Below are 24,408 nucleotides of genomic sequence, written 5' to 3'. Positions count from 1 at the left end.
TGCAGAATAAAAGTATTGCTTTCCCCCCATTATTAATTAATTAATTTATAATTTTAAAATATCTAGCATCATCCTAGAGCATTCTTCTGCATCAATCCTATTCAGCTCAAAACATAAATTAAAGGAATGTTCCCGACTTGAGATAAGCTGTAATGGCTTCAGTGTCGAGTCTAGAGACTATGTTAAATACCTAGGTGCAGACCTCCACCAAACACTCTCAGGGAAAACAATGGCCCTGAAGGTGATCAAAAAAGTTAACACAAGGGTGAAATTTTTGCACAGAAAAAAGAGGTTCTTATCACTGGAAACTATAACTGCTTGCCAACTGCATGATCCTCAGCCAATATGACTATGCATGTACGTACTGGTATAGTGGTGTTACAGTGAAAAGTAAACACAGGCTACAAACCAGCCAAAATAAGACCATACGATTGGTCCTAAATCTGCCACCTCGAACCCATATAGCTTGTTTGCAGTCACGTGATTTTGATGATGCGCGAAACTCACCTGGGGGGCAGGAAGTCAAGAACAGTGATTCAAAACAATGGAAAGTCAATACGCAAAAGCGTTGGATGAGCCTACACGCACTAGGTATCATCAGAAAATATCAAAACATATTGGATATGATCCGTACACGCTGAGGAAAATCGATTTTTCTCGCGTCTTGACCGATTTGCCTGGCGTTGAGGCGATTGATATAACCAATTACCTCGTCCTCCAGACCTCCTACTACACGGCTAGCCAGATGAAGGCATACAAGAGTCTGGAGGCTTATAACTATTTGGTGTGTGGTTGGGTAAATGACCTCGGATCAAAAGCAGCATTGAATGACTGTCGTCTTGTTTTTGCGCGGGTGAGTAAATCTACTTGAGAATCACTCTTTTATATTGCTATTGTAGATGTAACGTTAGCTATATGTTTCCAGCAATATTGCCTCCTGGTCTGTATTTTTGTCAGTTTTATCCAGCTATGTAAGTAGCTAAATTACTGCCTTACCTTTCACAAAGTGGTCACTGCATATACGCGCGTTGTCTGATTCGGCTCCTCCAGACCTCAACCGGAGATTTCGGATCCACGCCTGCCGCCGTTTTTCTGTGACTTTTTTAAACTTCTCCCCTTTATGTATAACCACTTTCGGGACTCGAAAGTACCCCTTGTTTTTTTCCCGATTCGATCGGTTGGTACAGCCGTAAACCGCGCAAAACTATGGCATTTTAATCAGAGAGTCTCACTGACTATAAGTATCTTCGTTATGTGCAAATCACTTCCTGCCCCCCAACAACATTCCACTAGAGCGAATGACGTCACCTGCAAACAACCTATTGAGCCATGTCACTTCAATGAGGTGGGATGGCTCCCTGTGGAGCAGAGGGTCTCCTTTCTGAAACTGGGACATATGTATAAAATGTTAAATGGATCTGCCCCCAGATATTTATGCTCTCGTATTGTCCTGCGTGGCCAGGTCCACGGACGACAGTTACGGTCTGGACAGCTCTCAGTTTATGAGCCTAGAAAGGGTTCCTATTCACAGAATGGCTTTCTGTCTACAGCCAGCCGGCTGTGGAACTCTCTGCCCAGGGCCATCCAAAACTTCCCCCACTATTGCTGTCTTCAAGAGGGTGTGAAGCGACATCTGCAACAATAGGTTGCAGAGGGTGCTTGGCCACCACTCTTCAAGAACAGGAACATGACATGCTGAAATGAGGCTCTTTCAGAAAATTGTGTTGTCTATTTGATCTACTTGTTGTATCTATTTTATCTTCTTAACTCTTTCTTGTGATTTATTGTATTTTTCTTGGGACCATGTTGGAAACAAGTCGACAGACTTTCACAAGTTATCCTTGTACCCCTTGTTTTTATACTATTGTATAAATTGTATGTACTAAATAAAAATCAAATCATTCTCTCTCACATCATCTTCCTCACATCACCTTCCTCATGCTTACCTGGGACGCTGCGCCACTTCTTCTCTGGCAGGACGGGGGGAGGGAGGGAGGGGGAAGAGGGTCTAGCGGTGGGCAGAGGAGAAGGTGACAGGAAAGGGAGGAGGAGAACAGAGGAGGAGGAGGGGCCCAGAAGGAGGAGGAGACGTGTTCATGGAGGAAGTCATGACCTGAATCCCCATCTATTGAGAGAGAGAGACAGAAGAGAGAGAGAGACAGACAGACAGACAGACAGACAGACAGACAGAGAGAGAGAGAGAGAGAGAGAGAGAGAGAGAGAGAGAGAGAGAGAGAGAGAGAGAGAGACAGAAAGAGAGAGAGACAGACAGACAGACAGACAGACAGAGAGAAAGAGAGACAGATATAGAGAGATAGGGAGAGAGAGAGAGAGAGAGAGAGAGAGAGGGAGAGAGAGAGAAGAGAGAGAGAGAGACAGAGAGATACAGAGAGAGAGAGAGGAGATAGAGACAGAAAGAGAGAGAAAAAAAGAGAAAGAAAGAGAGAGGCAGAGAGAGAGAGTGAGAGAAAGAGAGAGAAAAATAGGGAAAGAGAGAGACACAGAGAGATACATACGTAGAGAAGAGACCGAGAGAGAAAGAGGGAGAAAGAAAGAAAGAGAGACAGACAGAGAGAGAGAGAGAGAGAGACAGAGAAGGAGAGACAGAGTGAGAGAGACACAAGAGAGATACAGAGAGAGAGACAGAGAGGCAGAGATAGAGAGACAGAATGATACAGAGAGAGAGAAAGCGAGAGATGCAGAGAGAGGGAGGCAGAGAGAGACAGATAAACTGACCTCCACTAGCATCACTGACACATTATTCTACACTATAGGGAGGTGTAGTGGTTACGTTATTGCTGTTTCCGGCCAGTCCACCATCTTGAAAACGCAATGTAATTCCCCATTGACCATTTCTAAATCGTCTCGTTTAAAACAAATAAAGCATTAACATTAACACACAGTCCAAAGCGACGTCAGACTACACCTCCCTATAGAGATGTTTATTAAAACACACTGACATCCACTAGCATCACTGACACATTATTCTACACTATAGAGGTGTTTAAAACACACTGACCTCCACTAGCATCACTGACACATTATTCTACACTATAGAGGTGTTTAAAACACACTGACCTCCACTAGCATCACTGACACATTATTCTACACTATAGAGGTGTTTAAAACACACTGACCTCCACTAGCATCACTGACACATTATTCTACACTATAGATGTGTTTAAAACACACTGACCTCCATTAGCATCACTAACAATGTTCTGTTTACAATACATCCAAATCAAACCTCTGTGTCAATGTCTTTTTAGACTGAAATAACTCCTAGTTTGAGACAAATTACATCAGTTTATTAAAACAGTGCACTGTCCCTTTAAACCATGTTGAAGCAGTGGAATATTTCACATATAATGTACACATAATGTTATGTGGAATATTTGAATTTGATGTGGAATGTTTTAATCTGACGTGGAATATTTTAATCTGAGTCTAAGTGTGATGTTATTGGTGGATTGTTGTGTGTGAATGAAGGACAGTTTTCAGCCGCTATCTGACCACAACACACCCAGCAGGAAGCGGCATCACACTCCACTTCCTGTTCCAGTCAAATGACTAACTGACACCTCACCCACTGCAGATGGTAGGCTGACTTTGCGCAAGCAAAGTGGGTGTATGTCTGTCTGTCTGTGTGTGTGTGTTGTAGCAATACATGTAAATGTGAGTGTTGCTTTAACTTTAAGTGAGTTGTTTAGGGGGGTGAGTTTTGGGGCCTCAGAATGCTGGATAGTTTTTAGTTCGTTTTTGTCAGAGTTCTGGAGTAACATAAGAGCTAAGGAGAGCTCATTTCCTACATTTAACTTTTGTATCAGTGGGAGTGGGGGAGGTTTTAGGTTCTGTATTTATAATTTGTATTATTTTGTTATTCTACTGTTATTCTATTGTCATTATTGTTATTGTTATTATTATTGTCTGGTGTTGGTCTGTTTATTATTATTATAATTTTTTTGTACCACTTTTTCTCCTCTCTTTTATTTTTTTTTCTCCCATCCCAATTTCGCTGTGCCAATTCTCCCCCTCCCTGTCTTGACGTTGCTTGCATATGCCCCCCACTGGCCGGTTGTAGGGAGGATAGAAGCTTGCATCACGTGTCCCCTCCGATACACGAGGAGGCAGCCTGTCACATCTTTTCACCTGCCAGCACGGACTCTCATTGGCGAGGTGTAACCGTGTGGGAGGCTCACACACCCGCCATTTCCTGTCTCTGCTGTGCAGGCGTCCCCCAACTGACCTGTAGGAGTCGCTGTCCACAACGTCCAGATTACCACCCATCGACTTCCACCCGCTAACTCTGCCAATTGAGTTAGTATGACGGCCGGCCCAAGCCAGAGGCAACGCAGACAGCCGGATTGTTTATTATTATTACTGTATTTGTGCCGTCATGTTTTGTTTTATATTCTATCAAAAAAAATATATATATATATACAAAAAGAATAATAATCACCCTGGTCGCTCGCTGTTGTAACTGTATATTGGTATGAAGGAATAAATACCTACAATGAAGTTATAATGGATCTTCCTTATAATGGCTTTCTGGTAGTTCAGCTAAACTAATCCAGGAGTCGATAAGGAGCATGGATGTTCACAGGTACGGGCTATTGTTTTTTCATAAGAAATTAACAAGCAGCTCCGCTGCAAATACAGTGAGGGGCAAGAAGGCGCAGCGACACTGCCGCACCCCCTGGTGCCCCACGGTTGAAAAACATCACACTAAAGTGCCATTAGAGTGGAGAAAACGAGAGGACGTGCCCCATTGGTGCCCTTTTTTGTGGTATTCAAATTCATTGATATGAGATATAAATACAATCAAATAGGCCCTACTTAGTTTTGGATGATACAGTGAATGAAGTATATACAATTTCCAATGACTTGAATTCGCTAAGTCTAGTTTTGAATTTCCACTAAATGATGTATTGAATTCAATAGCAATATCAACTCTCAATCACCCAAGTTCAAAGAGTTTATGTCTGCAATGACGTATTGATTTGCACATTTGACAGTGAATTTTTTTGTAATATCATTCATCTTTAAAATGTAAACAATTTAAAAATGTTAAAGGGGAACTATTTTACTATTTCTTTCACTATTTGGGCACTTTTACACAATTCCTGTGAGTCTATGGAACACCTCTGTAATATATATTTTTTTAATTCATTGTTTTGTATTTCTAATCAAGTCCTCAAAAACAGCATTTTTCTACCTCAAGATCTTAAGCCGTTTTGAGCCTGGGCTCCAACCACTGTGTGCAGCTCATCATGTACCTGATGCCACACAGCCACATTATCATGCAGCGGTGTCTCTCTGACATCACAAATCATCACATTTTCAAATGACTCAGTTCAGTGAGGGTGAATATTGTGAGAGGAGAATTGGAAGAATGTGCCAATATGAGAATTAGAGACATAGATCATATTAATATAAGTTCACATAGCTAGGAAACAATGCTAAACACTCAAAAAGGCCATTATAAGATAGTTCCCCTTTAAATAGATTGTGATTTGGTGTCGGGTTTCGGTGTGGATTTGCAGGTTGTAGAGTGGAGGGGAGGGGGGGTTCCAGGATAGAGCAATAGCCCCTCCAAATGTCTGTGCATGTCCTGATAACGAGTGTAGTTATATGTGTGTGTGTGTGTGTGTGTGTGTGTGTTGTGTGTGTGTGTGTGTGGTGTGTGTGTGTGTGTGTGTGTGTGTGTGTGTGTGTGTGTGTGTGTGTGTGTGTGTGTGTGTGTTACCTTGGCCTGTGGTTGTGTTACTCTGGCCTAGAAAGAAGTGTGTGTCTCCAGGTGAGGATGACCTCTGCTTCAGAGACTCCTCATCAGACTGCTACCACACACAGACACACACACACACACACACACACACACACACACACACACACACACACACACACACACACACACACACACACACACACACACACACACACACACACACACACACACACACACACACACCCACCCACCCACCACCCACCCACCCACCCACACACACACACACACACACACACACACACACACACACACACACACACACACACACACACACACACACACACACACACACACACACACACACACACACACACACACACACACACACACACACACACAAACGTCAATGACTGGTCTATCTTCTGTCATTAGAACATAATCTGTTAACATGGACTGGTCTATCTTCTGTTATTAGAACATAATCTGTTAACAACATGGACTGGTCTCAGCTCCAACCATACTCTGATTAACTGTATTATGGACATAGAACTTCCTTCAACCTAATAAAAGTCTGAAATACAGGTGATGGGTGATAAAGACCCAGATAAACTGATCTGAAAACATCACAAGCTAAAACGTGATGATTCTGCATATCAGAAATGTAACTGAGACAGTATTTTATTATTTACAGAATAGTATTATTACCAGAGTCCTTCTTCTCTCAGGTTCACACAGAATAACTTCATGTTTTTATTTCTTCTCTCTGAAAAATCTCTACCCCAAAAAATAAGGGTCCTCTCTCAGATGATATGAGGACATCTACATGTCTCTTTCTCCCTCTCTATCTGTGTGTGTGTGTGTGTGTGTGTGTGTGTGTCTGTGTGTGTGGTGTGTGTGTGTGTGTGTGTGTGTGTGTGTGTGTGTGTGTGTGTGTGTGTGTGTGTGTGTGTGTGTGTGTGTGTGTGTGTGTGTGTGTGTGTGTCTGTGTGTGTGTGTGTGTGTGTGTGTGTGTGTGTGTGTGTGTGTGTGTGTGTGTGTGTACCTCTTTCTGAAACGGAGTCTCTCTCCTCATTGGGGTGACTATAGCTACTCGGCAGGGGCGGGGCTTGATGATGATGACTTCTTAGGGGAAGAGCTGGAGCACTAGGGGCCAGAGAGAGAGAGAGAGAGAGAGAGAGAGAGAGAGAGAGAGAGAGAGAGAGAAGAGAGAGAGAGAGAGAGAGAGAGAGAGAGAGAGAGAGAGAGAGAGAGAGAGAGAGACACACACAGAGAGACACAGAGAGACACACACAGAGAGACACAGAGAGACACAGAGAGAAAGAGAGAGGGAAAGAGAGAGAGAGACATAGAAAGAGATCTTTAAATTGTTTGAAAATACTTTTATTTACATAATATCACTACAAGGTGTGTGTCAATACAATTAAATAATAATAACATTATATCTCACATCATACATGTGTTAAATGAGAGATCTTACATACAAGCAGTGCTAAAATACAGCTGCTCCTCTACAACACAACTTAATTGAGGCTCCACCAAAACAAAGAATCATCAATATTATTCATGAGTGATTAACATTTTAAATCCAATCTGACTCTGGCTCTTACCAATGCCTTAACCCTTTCACTACCACACTACAGACGGTTAACCTTTCACTACCAAACTACAGACGGTTAACCGTCTGGTTATAAAGGGTTAACCTTCTGTAGTGCGGTAGTGAAAGGGTTAACCTTCTGTAGTGTGGTAGTGAAAGGGTTAATCATTTGTCGTGTGGCAGTGAAAGGGTTAACATTCTGTAGTATGGTAGTGAAAGGATTAACATTCTGTAGTATGGTAGTGAAAGGATTAACCTTCTGTAGTGTGGTATTGAAAGGGTAAACCCTTTGTCGTGTGAACTATTTTCTACTTGAATTTTCCTGCTCTGACAGGAAACAAGATTCTATATTTGCCACTTTCATTACATTTTCTTTTTTGTAACCAGCACCAAACACAAAAGCTGTTTCACTCCAACTTTCACCACAGTTAAAAAACACATTCCTCAAGGTTTCAAAAAGACCTTCAAGTCTTTTACATTCTAAACAACTGTTTCTGGTTCCTGATAAAAAGGATAACTAATTGATACAGTAGAGAGAGAGAGGGAGATCATTTAATTAATATAACTCGGAGATACAGTAAGTATTTAATATAACTGAGATAAGTATTTAATATAACTCTGAGATAAGTATTTGATGAGCCCAGCTCTCCGCATTGCTATCAGCTTGGCTGGTCGTTCATACTAACACAATTGGCAGTGTTAGGGGTGGGAAAGCTGATGGGTGGGGATCGGACGTTGTGGACAGCGACTCCTACAGGTCGGTTGGTGCGCCTGCGCAGCAGAATCAGGAAGCGACGGGGCGGCGTGTCCCTCCCACGCAGACCCCCGCCGCTGAGAGATCGCGCTGTGCAGGTGAAAAGATGCGACGGCTGCTTCCTCGAGTACCGGAGGGGACACGTGATGTAAGGCTTCGTCCACATTGCAGCCAGCTTGTGGGAGACATGGCCTAACAGCTTTCGAGACAGGGGAGGGTAGAATTGGACGATACGAAATTGGGATGGGAGAAAAATAGAAAATGGGAGAAAAAAGTACAGTAGATAAAAAAAAATATATATAAGTATTTGATATAACTCTGAGATAAGTATTTAATATAACTCTGAGATAAGTATTTAATATAACTCTGAGATAAGTATTTGATATAACTCTGAGATAAGTATTTAATATAACTGAGATAAGTATTTAATATAACTGAGATAAGTATTTAATATAACTCTGAGATAAGTATTTAATATAACTCTGAGATAAGTATTTAATATAACTGAGATAAGTATTTAATATAACTCTGAGATAAGTATTTAATATAACTCTGAGATAAGTATTTAATATAACTGAGATAAGTATTTAATATAACTGAGATAAGTATTTAATATAACTCTGAGATAAGTATTTAATATAACACCGAGATAAGTATTTAATATAACTCTGAGATAAGTATTTGATATAACTCTGAGATAAGTATTTAATATAACTGAGATAAGTATTTAATATAACTCTGAGATAAGTATTTAATATAACTGAGATAAGTATTTAATATAACTCTGAGATAAGTATTTAATATAACTCTGAGATAAGTATTTAATATAACTCTGAGATAAGTATTTAATATAACTGAGATAAGTATTTAATATAACTGAGATAAGTATTTAATATAACTCTGAGATAAGAATTTATTATAACTGAGATAAGTATTTAATATAACTGAGATAAGTATTTAATATAACTCTGAGATAAGTATTTAATATAACTCTGAGATAAGTATTTGATATAACTGAGATAAGTATTTGATATAACTGAGATAAGTATTTAATATAACTGAGATAAGTATTTAATATAACTCTGAGATAAGTATAGTATCACACTTCCTTTCCTTTCTTTCTCTATCTCTTTCTGTCTTTCTTTCCCTCTCTCTGTCTCTCTCTCTGTCTCTCTCTATGTCTCTCTCTCTGTGGCTTCTCTTTCTCCTTCTCCACTTTCCGCTCTTGTTTTTCTATTATTCTAGATAATCTGCTGCACTTTAGCTGAGTGCCATGTTATCATCCTGTAGTGTAGAGCTTTGCAAATGTGACACTCCCTCTATCACTCGCTCTCTTTAGCGCTCTCTTTAGCTCTCTCTCTAGCTCTATCTCTACCTCCCTAGCTGTCTGTCTGTCTGTCTGTCTGTCTGTCTGTCTGTCTGTCTGTCTGTCTGTCTGTCTGTCTGTCTGTCTGTCTGTCTGTCTGTCTGTCTGTCTGTCTGTCTGTCTGTCTGTCTGTCTGTCTGTCTGTCTGTCTGTCTGTCTGTCTGTCTGTCTGTCTGTCTGTCTGTCTGTCTGTCTGTCTGTCTGTCTGTCTGTCTGTCTGTTCGTCCGTCCGTCCGTCCGTCTGTCTGTCTGTTTCCTTTCTGTTCCTCTTTTTGTGGTAAAACCAGATGTTGAGTCTGTCGTCAGTTTGTTTTAGTTGGAGAACTTAGCAGATTTAAGTAAATACAACAGCCTGAATGCTAGATGTCAGGGTTAGGGCTCTATTATTCTGATTTAGCAAAGTATTTAGTAAAAGTACACTATGGTTAGACTTTAGTTCATGCTGACATTTGTTTGAAATAGTTCGGTTCGGAAATTGTTCGTTTTTTGTTCGGTTCTGTTTGACATTTGCCACTTGACAAACCAACTGATAATTGTTATTTGTATGATGTTATTTTGATATTTTGAACAAACTAAAAATGTACATTCAGTCAAGTCAAGTCAAGAGTTTTATTTGTCACGGCATACAAGGCATACAGTGAAATGCGGGTGGTCATGCCCGCAGCGATTGTAAAATAATACAAGTAATAAGAATAAGACATAACAGGTATAATGTACATAAAGTTTAAAAATGCATGGTAAAAGACATGCTAAGGTCCTGCGATAGTGCAATACAGTGTTAAGCTACGGATGAGGCACTGGGTCTTATGTACACTACTATACAATACTATACTATACAATATACAGTTATACTATATATCCTTATGCTATCTTGCTATATCCATCTATTTCTATTAAGGCTGTCAAATATATCGCGTTAATATCGCGTTAACTCCCGATTCTATTAATGCCACTAATTTTTTTAACTCAAGATTAACTGTGTGTGTGTGTGTGTGTGTGTGTGTGTGTGTGTGTGTGTGTGTGTGTGTGTGTGTGTGTGTGTGTGTGTGTGTGTGTGTGTGTGTGTGTGTGTGTGTGTGTGTGTGTGTGTGTGTGTGTGTGTGTGTGTGTGTGTGTGTGTGTGTGAGATATAGAGAGAGAGGGGGGTGAGAGAGATGAGGAAGGGGCAAAAGAGAAAAAGAGCTGGGAGAGTGTGTGTGTGAGGGAGAGAGGGGGGTGTGTGATTAATCAGCCCTTGTGTGTGTGAATGTAACAAGTTCCTAACGTTTTCTTTCCCCTATTATTTCATGCACACTTTATTCATTGTTTTAAATTATTATTTTCTTTTAAGTTATTTTGTGCATCACTCTGTTTTGAATTTGATGCAAATTTGCAATGCATGAGGGTCATCCTTTTGTGTTAAATGGCTGCACAAAGCAAGCATTTGTTGACTCGCATGTTGATAAGAGTATTAAAACTTGGAACTTGAAAAAGATCTGTTTAAGGTAAAAAAAAAAAAAAAAAATGCGATTAATTTGCGATTAATCGCGAGTTAACTATGGACAATCATGCGATTAATCGAGTTAAATATTTTAATCGTTTGACAGCACTAATTTCTATACAAGAACCACTCCCGTTCTTTATTATATATATTTGTTTGTGACCTTTTCATTGTGTAAAGTGACCTTTTAGTGTGATCGTGTGCAGCATGTGTGTGTGTGTGTGTGTGTGTGTGTGTGTGTGTGTGTGTGTGTGTGTGTGTGTGTGTGTGTGTGTGTGTGTGTGTTCATGCTAAAGTGACTGTTAGTGTGTGAGCATATACAGTATGTGTGTTGTGTGTGTGTGTGTGTGTGTGTGTGTGTGTGTGTGTGTGTGTGTGTGTGTGTGTGTGTGTGTGTGTGTGTGTGTGTGTTCATGCTAAAGTGACTGTTAGTGTGTGAGCATATACAGTATGTGTGTTGTGTGTGTGCTCATGTGTGCTTGTGTGTGGAGAGTTCAGTGTTCAAGACTCTGATGGCCTGGGGGAAGAAGCTGAGCCGAAGTCTCTCTGTCCTAGTTGCTGGTGTGCGCAGGCGTTTGCCTGAACGCAGCAGCTTGAACAGGCTGTCAAGGCAGTCAATCAGTCAGATTCATCAATCAGATTCATTAACTGCTTAAACGATTTCTTGGCTATTTTCCTGTCTTTGGTCTAATCTGTTTTTCACATTAAACAGTTTGGACTGAATTATTGTTAGGGTTAGGATTAGGAGGGTTAGGGTTATTGTTAAAGTTAGGATTAGGAGGGCTATTGTTAAAGTTAGGATTAGGAGGGCTTTAGGGTTATTGTTGGGGTTAGGAGGGCTAGGGTTATTGTTAAAGTTAGGATTAGGAGGGTTAGGGTTATTGTTGGGGTTAGGATTAGGAGGGTTAGGGTTAGGGTTATTGTTAACATTAGGATTAGGAGGGTTAGGGTTATTGTTATAATTAGGATTAGGAGGGTTAGGGTTATTGTTAACGTTAGGATTAGGAGGGTTAGGGTTATTGTTAACGTTAGGATTAGGAGGGTTAGGGTTATTGTTAACATTAGGATTAGTAGGTTTAGGGTTATTGTTAACATTAGGATTAGGAGGGCTTTAGGGTTATTGTTAACGTTAGGATTTAGAATTTAATGGTCCAGTTCTACACAGCCATAATACAAAACATTATATCATTATCCATTACTGTATGGTACGGCAACACACCCAAACACACACTACACAGACTAGATAGGATAAAAAAAAGGGCATCCAAAATCATCCACTGCAAACTCCCCACCCTGGACTCCATACACAAACTTCACACTATCACACGTGCAAACAAAATCATTAGTGACCCCCTGCACCCAGCTCATCACCTCTTCCAACACCTCCCCTCTGGTAGGAGGTTTAGGTCACTGAGTAGTCGTACTGTGAGGTTCAATAATAGTTTCTTCCCCAAGGCCATACAACTGCTCAACTCTAACTCCTCCTAAATGTACCCCCTGCTGTTATGTTTCTCTGGTTTCTGTTACATTGAACCTGATGTCTATATTTTTTCGTACTGTACTGTTCCGTCATGTATATGTTCTAGGTGGTGTTTTCTGTACTGTACTGTTCCATGTGTCCTTTATGTTTTCTGTGGGTATTGTCGCAGCTACCACCTGCACCGTGCTTGAATTCCACCGGCCTGGCCGTGTGGCAATAAAAGGAACGATAGGTTATGTTATGTATATAACCTAGTTATATTAGTATTGGCTGAGCGTCCCGCTCTGAGCCTTATGAGATACCCCTTATCTCCTATGGTACCTATTGTACCCCAACGAACAACTAAATGCACCCACACCTGAAGGGCCTCCCGCCCCTATGGAGGCGTAGCCTATATAACCATGACTCTGGTCACCAAACACTCTTGCTCGCCAAATCTCGTTCCAGGAAAAGATCCCTCAAGAGGGAACTCAGGGCCGCGCAGAGCGGGACGCTCAGCCAATACTAATATAACTAGGTTATATACATAACCTATCGTTATATATCGTATTTGCTTATCGCGTCCCGCTCTGAGCCTTATGAGATATGGGTTAGAGCGGACGCGAGACCCGGCAGATGTACCCCCTGAGGACCCGTAAGCCCACATCAAGGGGTGCGGGGAGCCCTGTCACCCCATCCTTCCTAATGAAGGGGGGGCGCAGTCAACTCCACCTGAATGCGAACAAGAGGGAACTAGAACCCCTTGAACACACCGCACAGGCAGAACCACGTGTGACTCAACACACTGTGGCCCATACCCATACACTCCTGCTACCCTTCCAAAGGACGGGAAGCAGGAAAGGCCACAGACCCCAGAACCGCCTGGGAGACAGAACCCCCGGTCATGTCCATGAGGTAAAACCTTACAAAGGGGCCCGGGGAGGACCATGAAGCTGCAGCACAGATGTCCTCCACCGAGGCCCCACCCAGGAGAGCGGCAGAGGCAGCCACCCCACGAGTGGAGTGCGCCCTGACGCCCCCAGGGGGATCCTGCCCAGCCAACGTGTAGCAGAGGGCAATGCCCTTGCACAACCAATGGCACAGGCGTTGTTCGATAGTGCCTTACCGGCATGAGAACCACCGTGACAGACAAAAAGCTGAACAGTGACCCCGAGGTCCTGAGTACGGCTGAGGCAATACCCAAAGCACGGACCGGACATGACAGGTGAAGGCCCGCATCTAACTCACCACCGCGAGGAGGCGGATGAAACACCTGAACCACAATATCCCTGGAGCGGAAGAACTCGGGATATTTACAGGCACGAAGGCAGGATTAGGCCGCAGAGTGGCACCGCAATCGGAACGAAAGACAGGCACTCTGGTCGTACCGAGAGAGCACAAAGCACACCCACGCGTCAGCGGAGGTGACGGCCAGCAAGAACGCGGTCTTGAACGACAGCTGTTCCAACGGCGAAACGGGGCCAAGGACAACCGACCGAGGACCAGGTGAAGATCCCAAGTCGGAGCCCAGGAGCGTTGCACCGGCTTAACGCGTCGAGCGCCAAGCAGGAAACGCTTCACAAGAGGGTGGCTGAACAAGACATCCCCTCAAACCCCTCATGATAGGAGGATATAGCTGCTGCATATACCCTCACCGCCGAAGCCGACAGTCTATCAAGGAGAAACTGGAGGTAACTAAGGACAGCATCCAGGGGGCAGGAGGCTGAGTCCCGGCCCCCCGCCTTACACCACTCTTGGAACATACGTCATCTGCCCGCGTAAGCACGACAGTGGAGGGAGCATGCGCATTCCGGATGGTAACACCATCAGGATCAAGAACCTGCGCCCCTCAACGTACCCGTCCCAACAACTGACCTAACAGATGTATGGGGAAGAATCCCTGGCGGCACGGCATCGGTCCCAGACCTGCCTGGCTATGTCCAGACGTAATCCTCACCCGTCAGGATGAGGACCGCCCCGCGACAGTACACCTGCACCCACATTCTCCCTGCCGGGGATGTGGGGAGCCCTCAGGCCGCGCAGATGGAGGACGCCCATAGCCAGCCGCCCGCCACCTGGTGCAGACAGGGAGAGCGTACTCCTCCCTGTCTGTCGATACACGACACTGATGTCGTATCGTCCGTCCTGATCAACACCATTCGTGGACCAGAAGGACCGCTTTCAACACCAACACATTGAACGTAGCGCAGACCGGGCAGCATGGTTTGCCAGCTGCCCCCTACTGCGTTGGCCCGACGCGTCACCAGCGAGGGAGGCATCGGTGAAAACGCGACGTGAGACAGCGCCGTAACCGTCCTAGGACGGAACCTCCCGAGCGTGTTGACAACATGCTCTGAGAGGGATGCCCATAGCCCTCCAACCGTTGACTGGGAAGAGGAGTACTCTACATCCAGTCTACAGCAACCCCAGGCTGGTAGAGACCTGCCTGGTACGAGACCTGACGATCCACCTTGACCGCGAAGGACCAGAACGTCGTCAGGGCAGAACACTCCGTAACCCCTGACGACGCAGAGGCCCCAGTGCGGCCTCCACGCACTTGGTGAAGATGCGGGGAGCCAGAGAAAATCGAACGGCAGCCTCTGGTACTCATACGCTAACCCTGCAAAGGAAGCGTAGGTAAGCCCTAGGATGGAAGATCGGAGATGCACATACGCATCCTACAGGTCTATGGAGGAGAACCAGACCCCCACCTGACAGTGTTCAACAGGCAGGAGACGATCCAAAAAATGCTGAACCTTCCCGTGGGACAGGTCCAGCCTGGGACTGACACCCCCCCCTCCCGATTTCTCAGGCAGAGAACACCGGGAGGAGAACGCCACGACGATGGCTTGCTTCGTCCACAGAGATTGGATCTCGTTGACCAGAGCTGCCACTGCTGGAGACCCTGACAATAGGGTCTGTACCAAACCTGAAAACGGGTGGGGTTGTGTAAACACAAGTCCCCGCCTCAGCGTTCTCTCCATCCACCTCGACATATGGTACTGCCGTAGTCATATGTGATGACACTCCCAACGCACCCCAGCCGCCATGTGGCGCAGGTCCGCCAGGAACTGTAGATAGTTGGCCCGGTCCCCCCGCTGTGCGTAGCCAACCCTGGAACCGTGCGAGCAGCGCGTTCCGTGTCGGGACATCTGACCCTGACACCACCCACGAGGCAATCGCACCCAAGGGGGGACCCCGACAGAAAGGGCCGGTTTGATACGGGGGGCTTCCTAGGTGAAAAAAGCCCCCCCACTGAACACCCCTCCAGAACATGCTGAGGAGTTGTTCTGCAGCCGGACATGCAAGGTGTAAGGACCCCATGGGTTCCTACACACCGTAGCCCAGCAGTGATATTACTACCACCCCAAATCACGCGTGCCTGCGACCACTGCCAATATTTCAGGAGTGGGAGGCACCAACATGATACCTGGCCTGGCGAAGGCGAGGCCGGGGAAGCCCGCACTGTGTGCCTCAAAAGGTTTCGAGCCCCCCTGCTGACAACACTTAAGTTGACAGACGTAACACCAGGCTCAACCAACACAGCTTATGGTGTGGGAGCCGCTTGACAGCACAACATTCTCACGGACAGACCCAGGCTCAGCCATCAACTGGGTGTCAGCCCCTGTCCCCATGAGAAGCGAAAGTGGGGCCGCCCGCGCTTCAACGAAGGCACGCGGCCCACAGCCAAAGGAAACAATCAGAGCCCACTTTTTCCGCTGGTGTTGGGGAAGGGAGTGATCGGAGAGCGGGCTGCTCGCGGCAGGACGGTGGCGGCTTGTTTGTTCAAGCCAAACCCATCCTACATGGCCGATCCCTCGGCCGCCAAGGCTGTCGGCCTTGTGGACACCTGTCGAATCAACGCCCAGGATACCTCCGGCGGGGGAAAACATGGCCGCCTGTCGAGGGCCTCGTCATCGCCGCTGACGAGGCCGTGCTCTCTCTTCTTCTGGCTGCGTGGTGTGAGGCGGTGTAGGGCCTAGGACAATACCGCCCGCGCTCCAGCAGAAGACCAAAATCCCCTGCGGAGAGGGGAACCCTGAGCGGTTATAGCTTGCGGCTGGGTCAAAGCTAATAACGTCAACAACCTCAACACCATTTTTTTAATAGACAAAAAACAGCAATTCGAACACAGTTCTAATCGCTGCCAATTCCATACCGTGGCGGTACAGGCTTTAGCAGCCCACCAGCCACTAGCCAGGCCGACCCACCCAAGGCGTCGGCCGGGCGGGGCACTGTTTCAATATGTCAAAAACAAAGAACTGATGTTAACACAAGATACAAGATACTTTAATGCCACACAACGATGGTGGTGGTAATTGATTTCGGTACAGATGTTGAGCACTGGTTATATCAAAACACATGAAACAGACATCAAACATCAAAAACGTCAAAAACATATATACATAAAAACATATAGGACAGTCACGGTGCATATAGGACAGACATAGGACATATACGGAGCACCAGTGGTGGTTGCAAACAGCAACCTCCACTGTGGTGTGCACCATGAAAGGGTTAAATGAATAAAAGAACTAACCCACAAAATACTGTAGAATGAGCAAACCCATATACACACGTTAAGGGGAGGCGGACCAGAGCGAACTAGTCCCGTCTTCATTCAAAAAATATTCACAACAGCACACCAGCCCTAGCTTAGCCCATTTACCAAAAAAGGTAAACAAAGCCCCCCCCCCCCCCGCACTACTCCCCCAGTAGACACCGATTGACCGTCAGCATAAATGGTTGAGAGGAGAGAAAGCTGTAGCAAAAACAGACCTTCTCGAACGAAACAGTAGCCCCCTACACAGGGCCGCCTCAGGGGGTGGGGGGCCTCGCGTTTAAATCTCGCACAGGGCCTCACATTTCTCCCAGGCGGCCCTGCCCCTACACTACTACAGCCTAGCGTGAGGCGATGTGGGACCCAGATCAACAACCGCCTGCGCACAGACACGCAACATGTTTACCATGTCGGCTGGACCCATAGCCCCACTACCCGACGCCAATGTGGATAGGAACTAGCCAGCTGAGCCATAACCCGCCGTTAAATCCCATCCTGCAGTAGTATAGCTCTACTGCTACACCGCCGAGCTCACGCATCGGCCCCAGATGGGGACACCGTTCCACAGACCCCGCCGGAACACAAGGGTAGCGTATCTGGCTAGGCTACCTAGCCACGGCCTACCCTGTTGTCAACCCATTTACCCGTAAAAAAGGTAAATAGGACTCAGCAAAAACCCCCACAACAGCTACCGACTGACCTTCATTGATGAACCGGGCAAGAGGAGGGAGAAGTGACAACATCTCACGGCGGAGACATTAGAACAGCGTAGCAGTTAGCATGTAGCAGTAGTGGTAGCATGTAGCATTAGCGATAGCATGTAGCATAGCATTAGATGTTTAACAGCACGTCCAAGACCGTTTGGAAACTGTTCACTGCAGTGAAAACGTTCACCAAACCATCCTGCCCCCGGCGCCAACACACAACATGGTTGTGTAACAAAACAAACCAGCATTACTAACACTAATACCCATGCCTGAAGACACAGGGCCTACCTGGGTACAAGCTGGCCCGACAGCCAATCTTGCACAGCTGAACCTTGGTCTGGCTGCCATCAGACGAGGAACATCAACATAGGCCCGTCGTGTCGCTGAAAACATGCTTCGAAGATGCCAGGGGCCAGCAACCTCCGGTAAGCTTTCAACATTATGAATCTTCCTTGATCTTTTCATCCTGCTAGTTATGTATGGTGCACGCAGCCGATACGATGGAACGAAAATAGAGGAAGAGTGTTTGGTGACCAGAGTCATGGTTATATAGGCTACGCCTCCATAGGGGCGGGGGCCCCTTCAGGTGTGGGTGCATTTAGTTGTTCGTTGGGGTACAATAGGTACCATAGGAGATAAGGGGTACCTCATAAGGCTCAGAGCGGGACGCGATAAGCAAATACGATATATAACTTGAATTTGATTAGGGTTATTTTTAACGTTAGGATTAGGTGGGCTAATTAGGGTTATTGTTTTTTTTTTTTTTTTTTTTTTTTTCCCCTCCATTTTCCTCCGATTTTCTCCCATCCCAATGTTAGTCGTATGCCAATTCCCAGTCCCTTCCTGATCGCTGCGCAGTTACCCCCCACAGTCAGATCATCTGGGAGAGTGGAGGCTACCACGTGCTTCCTCCGACACACGTCCAGCCAATCACCGCTTCTTTTCACCTGGCAGCGCGGATTCTCATTGAGAGGGCGTAGCGTGTGGGAGGACCACACTATCCCCCTCACGTCCAATCCGCGCTTAGCAGGCGCCCCGAACTGTAGGAGTCGCTGTTTACAACGACCCGGACCCACCCCGCCAGCTTCTCCCACCCTCTGATACAGCCAATTGTATCAGCGCAGACGGCCAGCCAAGCTGGTGACAACCCCGGAGCTGTGAGCTGGATTCGAACAGGCGAATCGAGCTCACAGCTCCGGGGCTGGTGACAATTAGGGTTATTGTTAACGTTAGGGTTAGGGTGTTATCACTTCCCCAAACCAACTGAACCAAGGACGTAAACACTCCAGGCTCCATTCAACCACATTAAAAAAGGACAGTGTTTAGTCTGTACCTGTGGCCCTCTGTCTGGGGGAGGAGCTGGGGGAGGGGCTTGTGGAGGGGCTGGGGGAGGGGTTTAGGAGGTTTGGCTGGAGCAGACTCCTCCTGCTCCTCTGTATGTTGAATGAACGCTGCTGCTGATTGGCCAGGAGATGAGCCTAGTTGTTGAAAGGCTGACTGTGATAGGTCAGGGGAGGTGGGGGAGGGTCCTTCAGGTCTCTCAACAGTCAGTTTCACCAGCTCCTGTCAGGAAGAGAAACACACCAAGTGACATGACATCCTGTGTAGTGCTAGTCTGGTTCTGAGTATTGAAATTAACGTGCTCACACTGAGAAGCTGTTCTGGTGACACAGGGAGTGAGAGTTTCATCATGTCCTTCTGTCTCTAACCCTACTACTACCCTAGTCCATCTGTCTCTAACCCTACTACTACCCTATCTCATCTTGTCTCTAACCCTACTACTACCCTATCTCATCTGTCTCTAACCCTACTACTACCCTATCTCATCTTGTCTCTAACCCTACTACTACCCTATCTCATCCGTCTCTAACCCTACTACTACCCTATCTCATCTTGTCTCTAACCCTACTACTACCCTAGTCCTTCTGTCTCTAACCCTACTACTACCCTATCTCATCTTGTCTCTAACCCTACTACTACCCTATCTCATCTTGTCTCTAACCCTACTACTACCCTATCTCATCTTGTCTCTAACCCTACTACTACCCTATCTCATCTTGTCTCTAACCCTACTACTACCCTATCTCATCTTGTCTCTAACCCTACTACTACCCTATCTCATCTTGTCTCTAACCCTACTACTACCCTATCTCATCTTGTCTCTAACCCTACTACTACCCTATCTCATCTTGTCTCTAACCCTACTACTACCCTATCTCATCTTGTCTCTAACCCTACTACTACCCTATCTCATCTTGTCTCTAACCCTACTACTACCCTATCTCATCTTGTCTCTAACCCTACTACTACCCTATCTCATCTTGTCTCTAACCCTACTACTACCCTATCTCATCTTATCTCTAACCCTACTACTACCCTATCTCATCTTATCTCTAACCCTACTACTACCCTATCTCATCTTGTCTCTAACCCTACTACTACCCTATCTCATCTTGTCTCTAACCCTACTACTACCCTATCTCATCTTGTCTCTAACCCTACTACTACCCTATCTCATCTTGTCTCTAACCCTACTACTACCCTATCTCATCTTGTCTCTAACCCTACTACTACCCTATCTCATCTTGTCTCTAACCCTACTACTACCCTATCTCATCTTGTCTCTAACCCTACTACTACCCTATCTCATCTTGTCTCTAACCCTACTACTACCCTATCTCATCTTAAGTATAATAAAATAGAATAAAAATGGAATAAAATATACAGTAAAAAAATACAGTAAAAATATACTGAGGTCTACAGTAGGTGTAATATTGCACAGTGCTGTTTCAAAAGTAAGAGTCCAGGAAGATGGTAACTGTCACTCTGTGCTCAGTGATGCAGTGAGGCACAGTGATGCATTGTATAGTCTTTTGGCTGTTGGAATGAAGGACTAGTATTATTAGCTAGTATCTGGAATATTAATGTGTATATAAACACCTAATCCTGAATAAGTCATTAACCAGGATATTAGCTAGTATCTGGAATATGAATGGACATTATACATCTTATCCTGAATAAGACCTTAATCAGGAATTCCATGTACTGTAGCTAGCTAGCTATATAAACATATTAATCGACATGGATGCCAGGCTCACCTTGACCCCATCCATTAACCCTCTGATCTCCATGGTGATGGTTTCAATGGCGTCCTTGTCATCATGGGCGATGCCCTGCTGCATCACCTGATCGGCCCAGTGAATGAGGTGAGCCAAGGAGGGGTAGAGGCCCGACAGGCAGACAGACACGCTTTTACTAGATAGATAAATAGATAGATAGATAGATAGATAGATAGATAGATAGATAGATAGATAGATAGATAGATAGATAGATAGATAGATAGATAGATAGATAGATAGATAGATAGATAGATAGATAGATAGATAGATAGATAGATAGATAGATAGATAGATAGATAGATAGATAGATAGATAGATAGATAGATAGATAGATAGATAGATAGATAGATAGATAGATAGATAGATAGATAGATAGATAGATAGATAGATAGATAGATAGATAGATAGATAGATAGATAGATAGATAGATAGATAGATAGATAGAACATGGTGTTGTGTTAAAACATTTATGTTAAGGATATGGTGTTGTATTAAGGGGTTTAAGTTAAGAACATGGTGTTGTATTAAGGCTAGGGGTTTAGGTTAAGGACATGGTGTTGTGTTTAGGTTTAGGTTAAGGACATGGTGTTGTGTTAAGGGTAGAGGTTTAAGTTAAGGACATGGTGTTGTGTTAAGGGTAGCGGTTTAAGTGAAGGGCATGGTGTTGTGTTAAGGCTATTGGTTTATGTTAAGGACATGGTGTTGTGTTAAGAGGTTTAGGTTGAGGACATGGTGTTGTGTTAAGGGTAGAGGTTTAAGTTAAGGACATGGTGTTGTGTTAATGGTAGAGGTTTAAGTGAAGGGCATGGTGTTGTGTTAAGGCTATTGGTTTATGTTAAGGACATGGTGTTGTGTTAAGAGGTTTAGGTTAAAGACATGGTGTTGTGTTAAGGGTAGAGGTTTAAGTTAAGGACATGGTGTTGTGTTAATGGTAGAGGTTTAAGTGAAGGGCATGGTGTTGTGTTAAGGCTATTGGTTTATGTTAAGGACATGGTGTTGTGTTAAGAGGTTTAGGTTAAAGACATGGTGTTGTGTTAAGGGGTGGTGTTGTGATAAGGGGTTTATGTTAAGGATATGGCATTGTGTTAAGGTTATGGGTTTAAGTTAAGGACATGGTGTTGTGTTAAGGTTATGGGTTTAAGTTAAGGACATGGTGTTGTTTAGTTTAGTTTAGTTTATTCGGATCTCCATTAGCCATTGCCACAGGCATAGGCTACTATTACTGGGGTCCACACAAATCAATACAATACAATAAAATCAATACAATACAATCAATACAATCAATACAATAAAACAATACAATACACCTCAATAACACATCCAAATATTATAATAAAATATCTAAGTTCACCAATCACACATACCCATCTTCTCAATCACCCACTATGTTTACTTAACTGACAGTACCATTCTTTCTTATATGATTTTTAAGGTGTTTTTTAAATGTCTGTTTTTCTTCAACCCTAGTTAGTGCAGGTGGTAAGGAATTCCATGCAGTCATGGCTCTATACATCACAGTCCTTCTCATTGCATTTGTTCTTGGCATCCTTACAGTACATCTTTCCAGTAACTGTGTCTGTTTATTGTGAATTGTATCTCGTCATATAGACAAGCAGGTTTTTTGTTCTTATATATATTTCTAAAAAACATTATGATATTTACATTTAGTCTTTGTTCTACCATTAACCATGACAGTTTTTCATGCATACTTACTATGTTTGACCTTTTCCTACTGTTGTGAAGGGCCAGATTAAACCGAATATATATATTTATTGTATATATATATTTAATTGTATTTGTATATTCTCTAATATTCCCTGATATCCCTTGTATATTCCTTGTACAATATGCATTGAATATCCATTCTAGCCTACTGAACATCCCATAATAGTCTCCATTCTACTATTGGTCGAGACCTTGGTGCCAGGCTGCCATACCCCCCAGACCCAGTTCAAACGTACCGCTCAACATGTACGAACAAGTCCTAGTTCCGCGTAGGAATCTGGCTACCGCACCACTAACGGTACTATTTGTTCATAGTGCGTATATATACTGCGCTACTAAAGTAGGACTTCCTTTTCAGTCCAGTTTCTTACCCTCCAATAGAGTGACAGACGTAAAGCCTCCCCGCGACGCCACGTGTGGGAGTAAGGCCAAGTTCGGCCTACCATCGGTATTGAGACATCGTGTATATTAATATTTGAATAGTCATATTTGGCACTATATCGTCGAGTTGGACGTAGTCTATTAAGCTAATAATAGTCTATTCATATGTAGTGCTTCGTGCGGTGAGAATACTATCGTAGTCAGTACCCCATCGTTTCGGGCAGAGAACTGGCTGCTTATCCAGGGTGGCCGACCCCATGTGAGGCTGCACCCGAGGAGCCCCAGAGCCGACGAGCGAGTGGACCTGCATACCGGATTATTCTACCGACGACAGCCCGCCTTCCCAGGCACGGATTATGCTTTGTATACAGTGATTATTCTATGGATAAAGACCAACACTGCCGTGTGTTGGAAACCCCCCCCCCGGAGAGGACGACAGGTGAGGAGACGCTCTACACGACGAGGTTGCTTCACGTCTCTCCATCGTGGACCGGAGGAAGCCGGCCCACAGAGAGTCCAACTGCTTTCATCTGTGGATCGAGGATCGCTGAGGCACCGAGCCGCACAACCGTGGGTTCTCCCAGGATACCCTCGGCCAGACGGATACAGCCAGACTCTACCCCCCCCCCCCCCTTCTCCAGTTGTCTTACAAGCGACCGGAATTCCCCCCTAGTGTATCCAGTTCTATAATCATTAAAGTATCATTGCTATTATTCCTTAAATATTCCAGGTTGTATATTTACCGCCTGCGCCACCAGAGATTGGACGTTCTCTATTGATATACCAACGAATACTCATTTGCCATAAAAGTGCATCCTATTTCAAATCATAAATGTAATTAAGTGATTGCTCTACATACCTTTTGCTATGTATTAATCATTATTAAACGCAGACTTTCGACTTGGTACATTTGTGTTGGATCGTTTCATCTACGTGGGAGTGTTTACCATAATTATTTATGCCTAGTACTGGGTGGCCAGAGTCTAAAGTACAAGAGGTAGTGGTAGTAAGTATCATATCTAACAATACAGTCAGGGAATTGTACCCCTCAGTTACAATTGGTCCTTCGAGCCGGATGGTAATTAGTGTAATATTAATATAGTGTTATTAATATTGAAATGGCCTATGATGAACACTCCACGAAACGATCCTCCTAACCAACACCCGCAGCGCGAACGACGGCTCCCTCAGTACTTAGAGGCTTACGCTGTCAGTCAACAACCTAGTCTTCTACTAACAGTAAACGCGGTAAAACTAGAAAGTAAAAGTATGTCTAACCCCAACGCCCAGACTACCCCGACCATAGAGGCCCCTACGGGTTCTAATGTAACTGACCAAGTTCACGGTGGGGACCAGTGGGAACCAGACATGACTTCACACCCCGCCAGTACTGAAGAAGTAGTCCCCGATGAGTCCCGGGAGGAATACAACGCTACCGAGAGAGAACTCGGCACGGAAGAAGACCGGGAGAGAACCGTGGAGATAGAGCTCCAAGGCTCCGCAAGGAGTACCCCGAGGGAAGGCTCCCCTATACAAC

At 44.7% G+C, this 24,408-nt stretch overlaps 1 protein-coding gene across 1 annotated transcript in view; it reads right to left on the bottom strand.

Annotated features, from left to right (window-relative positions):
- Window positions 1-24,408, bottom strand: part of LOC311223294 (rap guanine nucleotide exchange factor 1-like) — a 147,761-nt gene that overhangs the window by 97,690 nt on the left and 25,663 nt on the right. Inside the window, exons 5-6 of the mRNA XM_084308087.1 lie at window positions 20,745-20,901; window positions 18,980-19,209 (exon numbers count right to left, since the gene is read on the bottom strand). Of these exons, the coding sequence (XP_084164213.1) occupies window positions 18,980-19,209; window positions 20,745-20,901 (387 nt within the window). The remainder of the gene's footprint in view (window positions 1-18,979; window positions 19,210-20,744; window positions 20,902-24,408) is intronic.

This window comes from Notolepis coatsorum, assembly GCF_963971535.1.
Source record: "Notolepis coatsorum genome assembly, chromosome: 2".
Classification (NCBI taxonomy): domain Eukaryota; kingdom Metazoa; phylum Chordata; class Actinopteri; order Aulopiformes; family Paralepididae; genus Notolepis; species Notolepis coatsorum.
This window is presented reverse-complemented; position numbering and strand designations above follow the sequence as displayed.